The 14,500-nt window shown below is 37.0% G+C and overlaps 1 protein-coding gene across 47 annotated transcripts in view; it reads right to left on the reverse strand.

Moving 5' to 3' along the window:
- Window positions 1–14,500, reverse strand: part of RIMS1 (regulating synaptic membrane exocytosis 1) — a 537,571-nt gene that overhangs the window by 131,954 nt on the left and 391,117 nt on the right. For 28 of the 47 annotated variants that reach the window (XM_051854559.2, XM_051854558.2, XM_051854585.2 and 25 more), the window contains one exon: window positions 3,312–3,383. The exons of the other annotated variants lie outside the window; for them this stretch is intronic. In XM_051854559.2, the coding sequence (XP_051710519.2) occupies window positions 3,312–3,383 (72 nt within the window). The remainder of the gene's footprint in view (window positions 1–3,311; window positions 3,384–14,500) is intronic. 47 annotated transcript variants of the gene reach the window in all.

Raw genomic sequence — 14,500 nt, forward strand, 5'->3', positions numbered from 1 at the left:
CAAATTAGGACACAGTGTTTGAATTCCAAAAGAAGAAAAGCCACTAGGATGGGATGTAGAAATTACGGTAGCAATTCTCAAGGTTCAATTAACAGGAAGGTGAAAAGCTAAAGTTCTGTCTCACCACAGAACTTCCCAAGAGAATATAAAGCACTTATTTAAATGGTTAGGCATGTGCTCCTTTGGCACCACATATACTACATGGCTAGGCACAGAAACCAGAAATCACTTCTGTGTATCTTTTATCTGCAAATGGTCACTGAATCTTTCAAAATAGCTTCTTAGAAGGCTGTTCCTCAGGAAGCCGAAGTTGTTTGTTGGTGAGACCAACAAAGGACCTTTAAAATTATGGTGATTACACAGCAAATTATTCCAGAGGGTAATGCATGATGGTGCAGGATGATTCCTTTTGTAAGGTTAACTCCCAAAGGCCAAGCATCAGGGTTCAAAGCATCCATACTGTGACCCTGGCGGCGCTCCCGGAGCTGGATGTCAGCTCAACGAATCCTCTGAAGAAACCAGATGGAATGTAAACCAGAAAACCCAGGCCAACATTTTTTTGTTTTGTTTTGTTAACAAGCTTTTTGACTTTTAACTTAAGAAGCAGGCATGTAGTTTATACTTTAATAAAAGTCAATGAAAAGCTTCAATTATAATCAAACAAATCTACATACCTAAAAGGTTAGTTTTCTATTTTAAAACCCACAAGCAAAGTAAAGACAACAATAATATGTGGATATTCCAAAATATTTGTGGAAAATGAAATTAAGAGGGAAGTTTATTCTGGTGTAAAAATATTGAAATCCACGCACAGACTTTTTTTTCATAATATGCATTTTCTATGAACTTTTGAAGATATCTAGTATGCATGGATTTAAAAATTTTTGCACTGAAATGCATTTATCTTTTAATTCCATTTTCCACAAACCTTTCCAAACATCCTTGTATGTCTAAGGTCCTTAAGCAGCAAATATTTGAGAGTTGAAGTCAAGCAAATCCTGTCATTTTTATTGGAGGGATGGAGAATTTGTGTTTATCTATGGATTATTGTCAGAGTTGCAGAGGCAGGTGCCCAAATATCTCTCCTCTGTATGTAAGTACCTTTCAGTTCATGTTGGAATCATCTAATGCTTTTTAATAGAGTACTCTATTGTCAAAATGGAAAAGAACTTGTTCATTATTATATCCTAACACATAACTTCAAAGAGTAGCCATTTAACTACTATTTGTCAAATGAATGAGAGAAGCTTGAATGGATAAAAGGAGTATAATCTCAAGGAAAATTTTCAACGATGTCAAAATAATGGAAATAATGGCAGATGGAGGGGAAGAGCTAAGAATGTCAGTTGAAGATTCAAATCTCATCTAAGGAGCTGAAGTCATTTACAAGGATAGTACAGCAATTTGTTAATCTGAATGAGATTTAAAAATGTGAAGTCAAGGGTAGGCGTCTGGCCTGGAGGTTAGGACACTGGATAGAGCACTCACATCCCACAAGGAAGTACTGGGTTCAACACTCAGCTCCAGCTCCTGACTTGAGCTTCCTACTTCTGTAGAGTCTGGGAGGTGGCGATGAAGGCTCAAGTAACTGCATTCCTGAAACCCAATGGGAAACCTGGATTGCTGGTCCCTGCTTTGGTCTACTCTCAGATAGATGGGGAGTTAAACAGTAGCTGGGAGTATTCATTCTCTCTTCCATTCTTTCTCTCAAATTAAAAAAAAAAAATGAAGACAGAAATATAATAAATATAATTTAATCACATGCTGTCTATCTAATCTATCTTCTAGAATTTGGTGCTTCATTTTCTCCATCAAAATTCAGCTCCTTCATTGCTTCAACTCTTTTTTGAGTTCACTCCACCTTTATTCTATTGTGATTTATTTGCCTTAAACAGTCAGTAGCTCCATGGGCTCTCAGAAGTAAATTCTATCTCATTTTTACCCACATATCTTGGTGTGGTAGATACCTCACCTGCTAACTTTTCAGACTCAAATCAGTGGTAATTTCCTCTAGGAAGCCTCCCTTTCCAGCTGCTCACTATTTTGTTCCTTAGATTGTCACATAGCTTGACACATTCACTAACAGAATGAATCCCATTCCATCTTGACAAAGCCAGTTTTGATAGCCTGCTTGGTGTTTTTCCCTCCACCCTTTGATCCGTTAATTTATCTTCCAAAAAGTCATCAAAGCAATCTGTAATTTTCAAACTCAAGACTGCTCATCTATATCCCATGTTTTAATACACCAGTGACTCATAGATGAATAAATAAATTGAAATTCTTTAGCATGGCATTAACATGGCATGGCTATAGCAACCATTTAACTTACCACAATTTCTCCAATTTTACTCTCTGTTCTCTTTCCCAATCTTGAATCCTATTCTCAATTCAAAAATGGTACAATTTCCCCAAACTCAAGACAAGGTTTCAAGTTTCAGCATTCTTTCATATTGTCCTGCCTTGTGGAATACTCTACTTTTTGCATCTATTTTTTTCTTATCTGGATTTAGCTCAAGTGACATCTAATTATAAAACAGCTCCTAATTTCATCCCTACCTTGCATTCTTCTCTGTTCTGTCTGTGCATGCCTGTATATAACATATTACCTATGTCATTTGATATACTCATCCATTTAACATCTATCTCCCTCATATGCTCTCAGTAGCTGTCAGATAAATGAATCAGCAAATGAATTTATATTAGGGAGACTTTTTAAGCGTTTCTACAGCTATGTAAAGAAGCATTTCAATATCTTTTACCTTAAAAAATACTAAAAATCTTCATGGAATTGGAAGAATTACAAACAAAATGCCAATAATCCCCTGTAACCTTTACATTGATTCAGCACGCACCTTCAGTTGTAGCACATAAGAAGGATCTCAGATTATCCCGTTGTCAAAAGTTCTTTGTTAATCATGACATTGTTCAGAAAAATAACAGATACCCAAAAGGTTTACAAATTCTAGGACTATACTCAATGGTAGCACTCAAAAATGAACTCAGATACAAAATATTAAGAAACCATTTGTATTAAGGAGTGAGTCCTGATTTGCCCCCTACTGGTAGTCAGCACAATCATTAAGAGAAATAGGAGAGATTTAAAAAAAAATCGTAACACTTAAGGATTGCCTTCAAAGTACCCTTCTTTAACTTCTTCAAAGAGACCATTCTCACATCAGAGTAGATTTATTTACATGACTTTAAACATTACAATTCATATTTAAGAACAGAAAATGTAAAATGAGAATGAGGGGACTCCTGAACATATCAATACAACAGAAGATGGCAGCACAGCACGACACCAAGCCTACCTTTCTGTATCAGAGGCAGTGCCTTTTCTAGTCTGTTTTTGGATGCTAGATCTTTCAGACTTTCTGGAGTGCCTGTGGAATGAAATGTTAAAGAAACACAAAATATATGATGAATAAAGCTACATTAACATCATACAATGATAAAAACAGACAGACACATGAAAATGGAAACTATAGTGCCTAGATAGTTTAATCAATCAGCGTTTTTCAAAATAAAAATAAAAATAAAAATAAATTGGTGCTGTATGGAAGACACAAGTTGCCCAACAGGAAACACAAGGAGCTGATGTGGACAGGGTCTCTGCAACTACAATCTAACACTGGTTCCTGCTGGGCAACTCTACCCCTCCTGATGAGTACACAGATTCAACGGTGAAATGTAATGATGATTAATTTGGTGATGCCATGGCCCAGGTGCTGAAAGACCAGAAAGAGGTGAAGTAGTCTCTACATTTGCAAGTTGAAACTTGGTGCTACAAAGGTTTTTGATTGTTTTTATGCTACAAAAAATTAAGAAGAAAAATGCTATAGCGAAACACGTTAGACAGAAGTGAAAGTTTTCAATTATTAAAAACATTTTAAAAATTATCATACAGATGCTTTTGTAATCATGTAGCATTTTTAAAAGCTAATCACATCACAAATTGAGGAATTACTGAAATCCCAAATTTACTCTCTAAAATCATACGTAGATATTTAATATATTCAATCTTTGGAACTATAAATGCATCTTCTCATAAGGTAAAAAATAAAATACTGTTTATATAGAGAATTTTCTCTTCTCTGTGGCAGCTTACATGTACCTATCTAGCCTAAATGTTGAATTACTGTGTATTTTTTAAATAAATTTTACTTTTTATATTTAAGATATACAATATGATGTTGTAAGATACATATATATACATATGAAATATTCTTACAGTAAAAATATGGTCAAATTAATACATTTATCAGCTCACAGAGTTACACACAGAATACATTTGATTTATTTTTTTTTATTTTATTATTATTTTTTTTTTGACAGGCAGAGTGGACAGTGAGAGACAGAGACAGAGAGAAAGGTCTTCCTTTGCCGTTGGTTCACCCTCCAGTGGCCGCCAAGGCCGGTGCGCCGTGGCCAGCGCACCACGCTGAGCCGATGGCAGGAGCCAGGTACTTATCCTGGTCTCCCACAGGGTGCCGGGCCCAAGTACTTGGGCCATCCTCCACTGCACTTCCCGGGCCATAGCAGAGAGCTGGCCTGGAAGAGGGGCAACCGGGACAGAATCCAGCGCCCTGACCGGGACTAGAACCTGGTGTGCCGGCGCTGCAAGGCGGAGGATTAGCCTAGTGAGCCGTGGCGCCGGCCTAGAATATATTTGAAATAATGTAAAACATTGTGAAGAAACTTATGTATACTAAAATAGAGAAGAATATATATTCTAATATTAATATTGAGTTTCTAAAACTTATGTTTTTTCTTCCTGTTATTCCTTCCTTCCACAATGTTAAGACCAGTGTTTATCTTATTGTTAGACATCCTAATTAAGTGGCTACTTTATGTCTAGTCATGCGAGATACTAGGAATACACAGCAAAGCACAAAGACTGCTTTCACTGGGTGTTTAATGTATGAGGCTCTTCATGTTGTCTCATCTTTTCTACTTTTGCCAGAAACTGGTTCACACTGCTTTATCCCTCTAGTTCAGAAGGTCAGCTATGTGGTCTTCAGGCTCCAGTTAATCTGGCACTGCACCCCTGACATAAAAAATGCAATGGGAGGAGGGAGACGTCCCTCACCATGCTCTTACTAATTGGAAAATACTCAAAATATTGAAGCACAACTCTATGTCTGGTGCTGAGAAAGGTACTGATGTATTTAGTCTTAATAATAACCATTTATAAAGGACCTTCTTAGACATGAGGAGACAGTCTCAAGGCAAGGTCATTCAGTCAGAAAGTGGCAAAGAAAGGACTAGAATATAAATCCATGGGACCAGCACTGTGGCTCAGTGCCAGCCTAAAGCGCTGGCAGCCCATATGGGCACCAGTTCGAGACCCCGCTGCTCCTCCTCCGACCCAGCTCTCTGCTATGGCCTGGGAAAACAGTGGCAGTGGAAGATGGCCCAAGTCCTTGGGCTCCTGTATCCACGTGGGAGACCTGGAGGAAGCTCCTGGCTCCTGGCTTCGGATCGGAACAGCTCTGGCTGTTGTGGCCAATTGGGGAACCATCGGATGGGAGACCCGTTCCCCCGCCCGCCACCCCGCGCCTCTCCTCTCTGTGTAACTCTGACTTGCAAATAAATCTTTAAAAAAAAAAAAAAAGAATATAGATTTACTTGGCTCCTAAGCTGCTTCTGCCATATACTGTCCAGCAAAGAGAATGGAAGACGTAAACTGACACAGGCCCTACGGGTACATATTTGTCCAAGAAGGGAAGAAACCATGAAACCAGGTATAGGCCTGGGAAATACCAACAGATGAATCTCTCTGATATCAAGGCTCTTATTCACTTTATTGCTTGTAAGGTCAGTAGAGAGGCGCATAGCACATGCCTGAAATCAATGGGGGATGGTAGTTCTGGTTGTTGTGAAGGGAATTTGTTACTGAAGTTTAAGATGGAAGGCCAAAGCATGGCGGAAGAGCATAAGGGAAGGAGGAAACAGGCAGGGTATGTAGGTCCTCAGGCCCAGGAGTTCTCTGAAGTTACGATAACAAGTACTGTATCATGATAGGGAATTTATGTTCAATCTCAGTGGTTTCCAGCACAATTTCATTGGAGAACTAATGTTGCTCATCTTCAGCAGAGAGAGAGCAGATGAAAGGACACAATTTCAGGATGACCCTCAACATTCAGCATCACTAGGAGTTTTCATTCAGCCATTTATTTCATAATAAGTGCTGAATGTGTATACGTGCCAGGCAGTGTTCCAGGGATATGGTATATGTCTATGAGGATATCTGCCTGCAAGGAATTTATGTTTTATTGGTGGAAAGCAATCAATAAATAACAAAAAGAATCTAAAACAATTACAATATATTGTATGGGAGAAAATGATACATGATAACCACCAGTAACAAATCAAGACAAAGGAGATCCAAAGTATGGGTTACACAGGAGTTTGGTAGCAGGTGCCGATGTACTTTTTAGTTGGGTAGTCAGTGAAGGATTGATTGAAACAGTGAAATTTTCCAGAGACTTAAGGTTAGGGAGTTAATCTTACAAACTAATATATCTAGGGAATGCAGATCCAGGCAAAAGAAATGGAAAGTGCAAAGACATGAAGGCAGGTACTTGTTGGGTACAATAAAGGAATAGTAAGGAAGCCAGCACAAAAGGAGTTAAGAGAAATGAGTCAGATTAGAAGTGATTAAAAGAGAAGGGAGAGAGATTGTGTAGAACCTGGTAGGCTTTTTTAGAAACTTTCTACTTCTGCACAACAAAAGGCTCATAAGTATCTTTTAGAACTTACCTTCTTTTCTTCCTATCTCTGGTAATTTCTACTAATTTTTCTAGATACAACTGAGATTTCATTTCAACTATGAAACTTCCAAATTCTTGTTCATCTCAATCTTAAAACATAATGAATTCATATGCTAGGTTATCAAGGTGACTGACAATGGTGATGGTGAAAATGATGATGACACTAATAATATCTAATATTTACTAAGCACTTTCTCTGTGTTAGCATGACCACTTCTACTTGCATTGTCGTTTAATTCTCTTATCAATTGAAAGTATTTTATTTAATAAAAATTATTATCTTTAATAAGAATAAGGAGATTGAGACAGAGAAACTAAGTAAGTTGCATTAACTCATATCCTCAATAACTGACAAACCTGGAGATCAACTAAGAGTCTGTAGTCTCAGTAGCAGTAATCATATCACATCTCCTGCACAAATGACACTGGAGCTAGTAACTAAAAGCATGGGGTCTGGAGTCAGACTGAATCTAATCTGTTGGTTTATTGGTTAGCTAGGTAACAAGTTGCTTACTATGCAACAGTTTTCTATTTTACCTGCTAAGTGGTAATAATAACACAACCACTCCACATGTTTGCTAATTCTATTACAAAATTTCTATCTGCACTGTAGCATTTGTAGTTTTGTAGTATTGCATAGAACCTGCATTTGTGGTAGTTCTAGCATCATTTAAAAGTAGAAAAAGGAACTGTTATATTGTTTAAACTGATAAAAATATTTGACAACAAAGATTTTTATTTATCTGTAAGAGCATCAAACTCAGTGTAAATGCTCCATTACTGAACAATACCCATGCAGAGACTTATCTACCTTATTTATTCATTATATTTACTTACAGAAGTACAGTATTCCATGACTGGTATCTTCAAGTTAATTCCAGGATTTTTTATTAAGTTTTAAAAAATGATTAACATGTAAATTTTGCATACTTTCGGGAGGTTCTGTACAATATTTCCCCAACAGATGAGTGTAAACTGATCAAGACAGGCAATAAGATTTCCAGTTCCTCAATCTTTCTTTGAGTTTGGAGCCTACCAGCCCCACCCTTCTGATTATATATACAGTATATATATATATACTGTATATATATACAGTATATATTATGTGAACTACATCCACGTCACTGTGCTGTGGCACACTAGAATTGATTACCACTGTTTGACTGTATTTACTTGTCATCTCCTAAATATTACTACAATAGACAGACCTTTATAACTCTTCTCATCACTTAAAAGAACCCTCAAATAGGGTTAAAATCATGTATACTTTATTGTAGCAGCTAAGTATAAAGCCAGAATAGGGAAAAAATTTAAAAGTCATTTAAATATCATTTCCACTCTGATGAATCCTTAATCCTAATTATAAATATATTATACAGCTATCTTTTTAATAGAGGCTTGCCATATGTTAAAAAGGGAAAACTCAAACAAATCCATCTATATATATGTGCTATACTATTAAAACTATTAATTGTATATTCACAAAATGAATATTAGTGAAACTGAACCACCTTGTACATTACACTACATTTTCTAAGTCCTTTGTGTTCCAGAACTGCACCTGTTTGAGTTATCACTGTAATATCAATGCCTACAATGTATTCAGTTCCCAGTATTACTTGCTGAGTGGTTGACTAAAAACAGTAATATTTTAAGAATTATTGTGGAATTTGAGAGCTAAAAAATCGCAGTGAGATAAAACTAACTTTGTAAAACCTAGTTCATATGAAATTAATTTAGAAATAACTTTGAGGAGCCAGCAATGTGGCACAGCAGGCTAAGCCAACACCTGCAATAACATCATCCCACATGAGTACCAGTTCCAGTCCCTGGTGTTCCAGTTCTGAGCCAGCTCCTTGCTGATGCACCTGAGAAAGCATCAGAAGATGGCTCAAGAATGTTGGACCCTGTCACCCATGTGAGAGACTCGGATGGAGCCCTAGGTTCTGGGCTTCAGTCTGGCCCTACCCCAGCCATTGCAGAAATCTGAGCATTGGACCAGCAGATGGAAGACCTCACTGTCTCTCTGCTCTCTCCCTCTATCTGCCACTCTACATTTCAAATAAATAAGTCAATCTTTAAACAAAGAAATGAAACTTTGCATTGCTTTCTGGGCTTCAGTAAAAATAAAATATCAAAAATAAGAAATGACTTTTGTTATACTTCCTTAAGCATAATGAATTGTCAGGTATTATGAGCTCAAGGTATATTTTATCACAGTGCAGCAAGTTGCAGAGACTCAATTTTAGAAACTTTTGGACATCAGAATTCTACTTGTCCATCTACAATTAGATAAATGTATGGTTAAGAAAATTAAGTCTCAGGGAAGCCAAAACTCCACTAAGAGTCTTTTGGAACTCATAAAAGAGTTTCATAGTCGCAGGATATAAAATCAACACACAAAAATCAATAGCCTTTGAATACACAGATGATCTCATGACTGAGAAAGAACTTGTAAGGTTAGTACCATGCACAATAGCTACAAAAAATCTAAATACTTTGCAATAAATTTAATCAAGAAGGTGAAGGATCTCTACAATGAAAATTACAAAACATTAAAGAAATAAATAAAAGACAAACAAAAAATATGGAAGACTCTTCCATATTTGAGGACTGAAGGAATTAATATCATCAAAATGTCCATACTATCCATTCAATCTACAGATTCAATGCAACCCAGATCAAGATACCAACAAATTTCTTCTCAGACCTCGAACAATTGGTATTAAAATTCATATGGAAATACAAGAGACCCTGCATAGCTAAAGCAATATTAAACATAAAAACAAAGCTGTGGGCATCACAATACCAGATTTCAAGGCATACTACAGTGAAGTTCTAATCAAAACAGGCTGCTACAGGCACAAAAAGATACGCAGACCAATGGACAGAATAGAAACCTCAGAAATCAATCCACACATCTACAACCAACTGATCTTTGACAAAGGAGCTAAAATCAATCCCTGGAGAATATGCAGTCTCTTCAGCAAATAGCGCTGGGAAAATAGGACCTCCACATGCAGAAGTATGAAAAAAGACCTCTACCTTATGCCATATACAAAAATTAACTCAAAATGGATCAAGGATCTAAATCTGAGAACTGATATCACCAAATTACTAGAAGAGAACACAGGGGAAACTGCAATACATGGGCATAGGCCAAGTCTTCTTGGAAAAGACACCAGAAGCACAGGTAATCAAAGCCAACATTGACAAATGGGATTACATCAAGCTGATAAACTTCTGCATTTCAAAAGAAACACCCAACAAAAATGAAGAAGCAACTGACAGAAGGGGAGAAAATATTTGCATACTATGAAACTGATAAAGATTAATATCTAAAATCTATAACGAGCTTAAGGATTCCAACAACAACAAAATAAACAATCCAGTTAAGAAATGGGCAAAAGACTTTAACAGGAACTTCTCACAGGATGAAATTCAAATGGCCAACAGACAACATAAAAAATGTTCAGGATCACTAGCCATCAGGGAAAACTAATCAGAACCACAATGATGTTTCAATTCATCCCAGTTAGAACGGCTCTCATACAGATATCAAAAATAAATGCTGGCGAGAATGTGGGGGAAAGGTACCGATACACCGTTGGTGGGAACAAAAACTGGTACAGCCATTGTGGAAAACAGTATGGAGACTCCTCAGAAATATGAAAATAGATCATATGATCTAGCAATACCACTCCTGGGAATTTTCCCAAAGGAAATGACATCAGCATATGAAAGAATAATCTGCACCCTCATGATTACTGAAGCTCAATTCACAATAGCTAAGATGTGGAATCAACCCAGATATCCATTAATCAATGCTTGGATTTGAAAAATGTGGAATATTTACACTATGGAATATTATGCATCCATAAAAAATTAAATCCTGTTTTGCAACAAAATGGATGCAACTGGAAACCAATATACTTAGTGAAATAAGCCAGTTTTTTTTTTTTTTTTTTTTTTTTTTTTTTTTTTTTTTTTTTTTTTTTACAGGCAGAGTGGACAGTGAGAGAGAGAGACGCAGAGAGAAAGGTCTTCCTTTGCCGTTGGTTCACCCTCCAATGGCCGCCGCTGCAGCCGGCGCACCGCGCTGATCCTGGCAGGAGCCAGGAGCCAGGTGCTTTTCCTGGTCTCCCATGGGGTGCAGGGCCCAAGCACCTGGGCCATCCTCCACTGCACTCCCTGGCCATAGCAGAGAGCTGGCCTGGAAGAGGGGCAACCGGGACAGAATCCGGCGCCCCAACCGGGACTAGAACCCGGTGTGCCGGCGCCGCAAGGTGGAGGATTAGCCTATTGAGCCACGGCGCCGGCTGAAATAAGCCAGTTTTAAAAAGGCAAATATCATGTTTTACCTGATCTGTGGTAAATAATAGAGTACAAAACTTGTAATGTATAGGAGCGAAACTGACATCCTGAGATTCAATAATTGCTTACAGTCCTCACTCTTCTATTGAGAAACAGTGTTTTTGTTTTTTTTTTTTTCTCTTTACTATCTGATGAATTATTTACTTAGGAGTGTTTGCACTTATGACTCTAAAATACAATGGAAGTGTATCATTGCAAAAATTAAAAAGAGTAAGAATGGAAGGAGAAGGGAGGGTGGGAGCATAGGTGGGAGGGAGGATAAGGTGTGAAGCATCACTGTGCTCCTAAACCTGTATATATATAAAAATACATGGAATTTGTTTACCATAAATATATTTTTTTAAAAAGGGATAAGAAAACTAAGTCTCTGAAAAACTTAGGTGATTCACCAAGGGAATATAGGTCTTAACTGGTGAGGACATCACCATCATGTACTCCTGTCCTTAAGTTCCCTGTTTTTATACAAATGGTTTTTTATTCTATTTTTAAAAAATTATTATTCATAAAGATGTATCTTGATTTAAAGATGACAGAATCAAGCATTTAGATTTTTTTTCCCTTTTTCACAACTTAATACTGTATGATTTTGGCTTTATACTTCCCAGTTAACAGGGCAGAAACAAAATTCTGAAAAATAAAGTTACATTCAAATTTAAGGCATAATAAACAATTCTTTTAAATTGTAACACAAATTGTAATAGAAAAACTGGATGTTTCCAAGTAAAGCTAAATTACTTGTAGTTCGATTTTAAATTATTATCTATTAATTTGTGTGAATATTCATAAAGTTGGCCATCCAAAGAATGGTAATTGTTAAAATGTATTATGTGCCCTTTTTCTTTTTTAAAATATTTTATTTATTTATTTGAGAGGCAGTTAGAAAGAGAATGAAAAACAGAAAGGTCTTGCATCCACTGGTTCACTCCCCAAATGTCTACAATGACCAGAGCCAAACTAATCCAAAGTCAGGAGCCAGGTACTTCCTCTGGGTCTCCCATGCAGGTACAGGGGCTCAAGTTCTAGGGCCATCCTACACTGCTTTCTCAGGCCATAAGCAGAGATCTGGGAGCAAAGATCCCCTGCTCTCTGTAACTCTGCCTTTCAAATAAATAAAATAAATCTTAAAAAAGTAAAATATTAAAATTGAAAAGAATCAGTCTAAATAAGTAGTGTTTACATGTAGTGAAGATGGATGCATGTCATTAAGATTCTCATACATTTCTCCTTCTGTATGTTGGTATTTATGTGTGTGTCTATAACCATTAAAGGCATTTAGTGCAAGTATTTTAGTACATGGGCACATTCCTTTCACTCCCAACCAGAACATTTTAAAAAAAAATACACACAATAAAGTTGTGAATAAAAATGGTAAGTAACAGATTTACTAACCACATTGTGGCAACTGCCATGAATTCTATTTCTGAAAAAGTGGGTGACTTTTTTATTTCAGAAATATTCCAGTAAAGAAGGAAGGTTAATTCGTTTTAAATCGAAAGAAACTACTTGGCACTATTGGTCAAGGATTCTTACAGGAAGTAGGTGTTATCAAGCAACAATTTGGTTAGCTGTAAAAATTATTATAACTACTTTAGCAAAAAGACCAAAAAAAAAAAAATCTTAAATACAACAGGATGCTTTAAGCATTTCAATAAAGCCCTGGAAAACAGGATTAATTCATCAAATATTTTTAGTATTTGAAGCACACACAAATAAACTGTACCTTTAAAAATATCATATAGAAGGGGCCAGCGTAGTGGGTAAAGCTGCCGCCTGTGACACTAGCATCTCATGTGGGCACCAATTTGAGTCCTGGCTGCTTCACTCCAATTCAGCTCCCTGCTGGGTCTCCTGAGAAAGGCAGTGGATGATAGCCTAAATCCTCAGGCCCACAGGAAGCTCCTGGCTTCAGTCTAGTCCAGTCCTGGCCATTGCAATCATATGGGGCATGAATCAGAGGATGGAAGATCTCTGTATTTCCCCCTTTCTCTGTAACTCTGCCTTTCAAATAACATATTTTAAAAAATACACATCATGTAGAGGAAGCAGGCCTCTATGTGATTAAGATCTTGCATCCCTCATCAGACTCCTTGGATTTGAATCCTTCAGCTCCAAACTCTAGCTTCTTTGTAATGTGCACCCTGGAGGATGGAGAGGATGCTTAAGTAATTGAGCTCCTGTTACCCATTTGGGAGGCCTGGATTGATTTCTTGCCCTTGACCCAACCAATTATGTGCATTCAGCATCTCTCTCAAAAGTTTGAAAAAAAAAAAAAAAGAAAAAAACTCATGCACAGGCTGACTTGTTTTATTATGCTAGATTTATTATACCACATATACACTTTTTAATAAGTTAATGGTTTATAGCTACCTTGTATAAACAAAGCCTGGCAACAATTTTCAAACAGCATATATCACTTGGTGTGTTTTTTTAATTCATTTTGGTAATTCTCAAAATATTTCCAAATTTTTCACTATCAGTATACTTGTTATGATGATCTGTGTTAATGATCTTTGATATTCTACTGTGACTGTCTGAAGGCACCATTAACAGTGCTCATGTAAGATTGTGAACTTAACTGATAAATGTGTACATGTCCTGACTGCTCCACCTAGTGGCTGTTTCCCCACCTCTACATTTTTCAGGCACAATGATACTGAGATTAAGCCAGTTAGTACTTCAGCAGTAGTCTCTAGGTGTTCAGGAGCAAGGAAAAGCCACCTTTTTCTCACTTTAAATCAAACGCTAGGAATGATTACATTTAGGGAAGAATCCATGTCCACAGCCCAAACAGGCTAAAAGCTGGGCTCCTTGTGCCAAACAATTGTGAATGCAAAGAAAGTTCTCAAAGGAAATGTAAGAACAAGCATGATAAGAAAAGTCAAAAGTCTTACTGCTGATATGGAGAAAATTTTAGCGTTTGGATAGGATATCAAACCAGCTGCAACATTGTCTTCTATCAAAGCTTAATCCATAGCACAGTCCTGAATTTTCAATTCTAAGACTGAGAGAAGTGAGGAAGTTGCATAAGAAAAGTTTTAATTAACAGAGGTTGGTTCAGGAGGTTTAAGGAAAGAAGCTGCCGCCAAAGCATAAAACCACAAGGTAAGGCTGCAATGGCTGATGTAGAAGATACATCAAAATACCCAGAAGACCTCCGAAGATTACCTATGAAAATGACTAAACAACAGATTTTCAGTGCAGACAAAACTGCCTCATGAAGGAAGATGCTATTTATGATTTTCAAAGCTAGACAGAATCAATGCTTGGCTTCAAATCTTCAAAGGACAGGCTGAGTCTCTTCTCTTGTGAGACGTTAGTGCAGCTGGTGACTTTAGGAGGACACCAGTGGGAAT

The sequence above is a fragment of the Oryctolagus cuniculus genome, chromosome 5 (assembly GCF_964237555.1).
Source record: "Oryctolagus cuniculus chromosome 5, mOryCun1.1, whole genome shotgun sequence".
Taxonomy (NCBI): Eukaryota; Metazoa; Chordata; class Mammalia; order Lagomorpha; family Leporidae; genus Oryctolagus; species Oryctolagus cuniculus.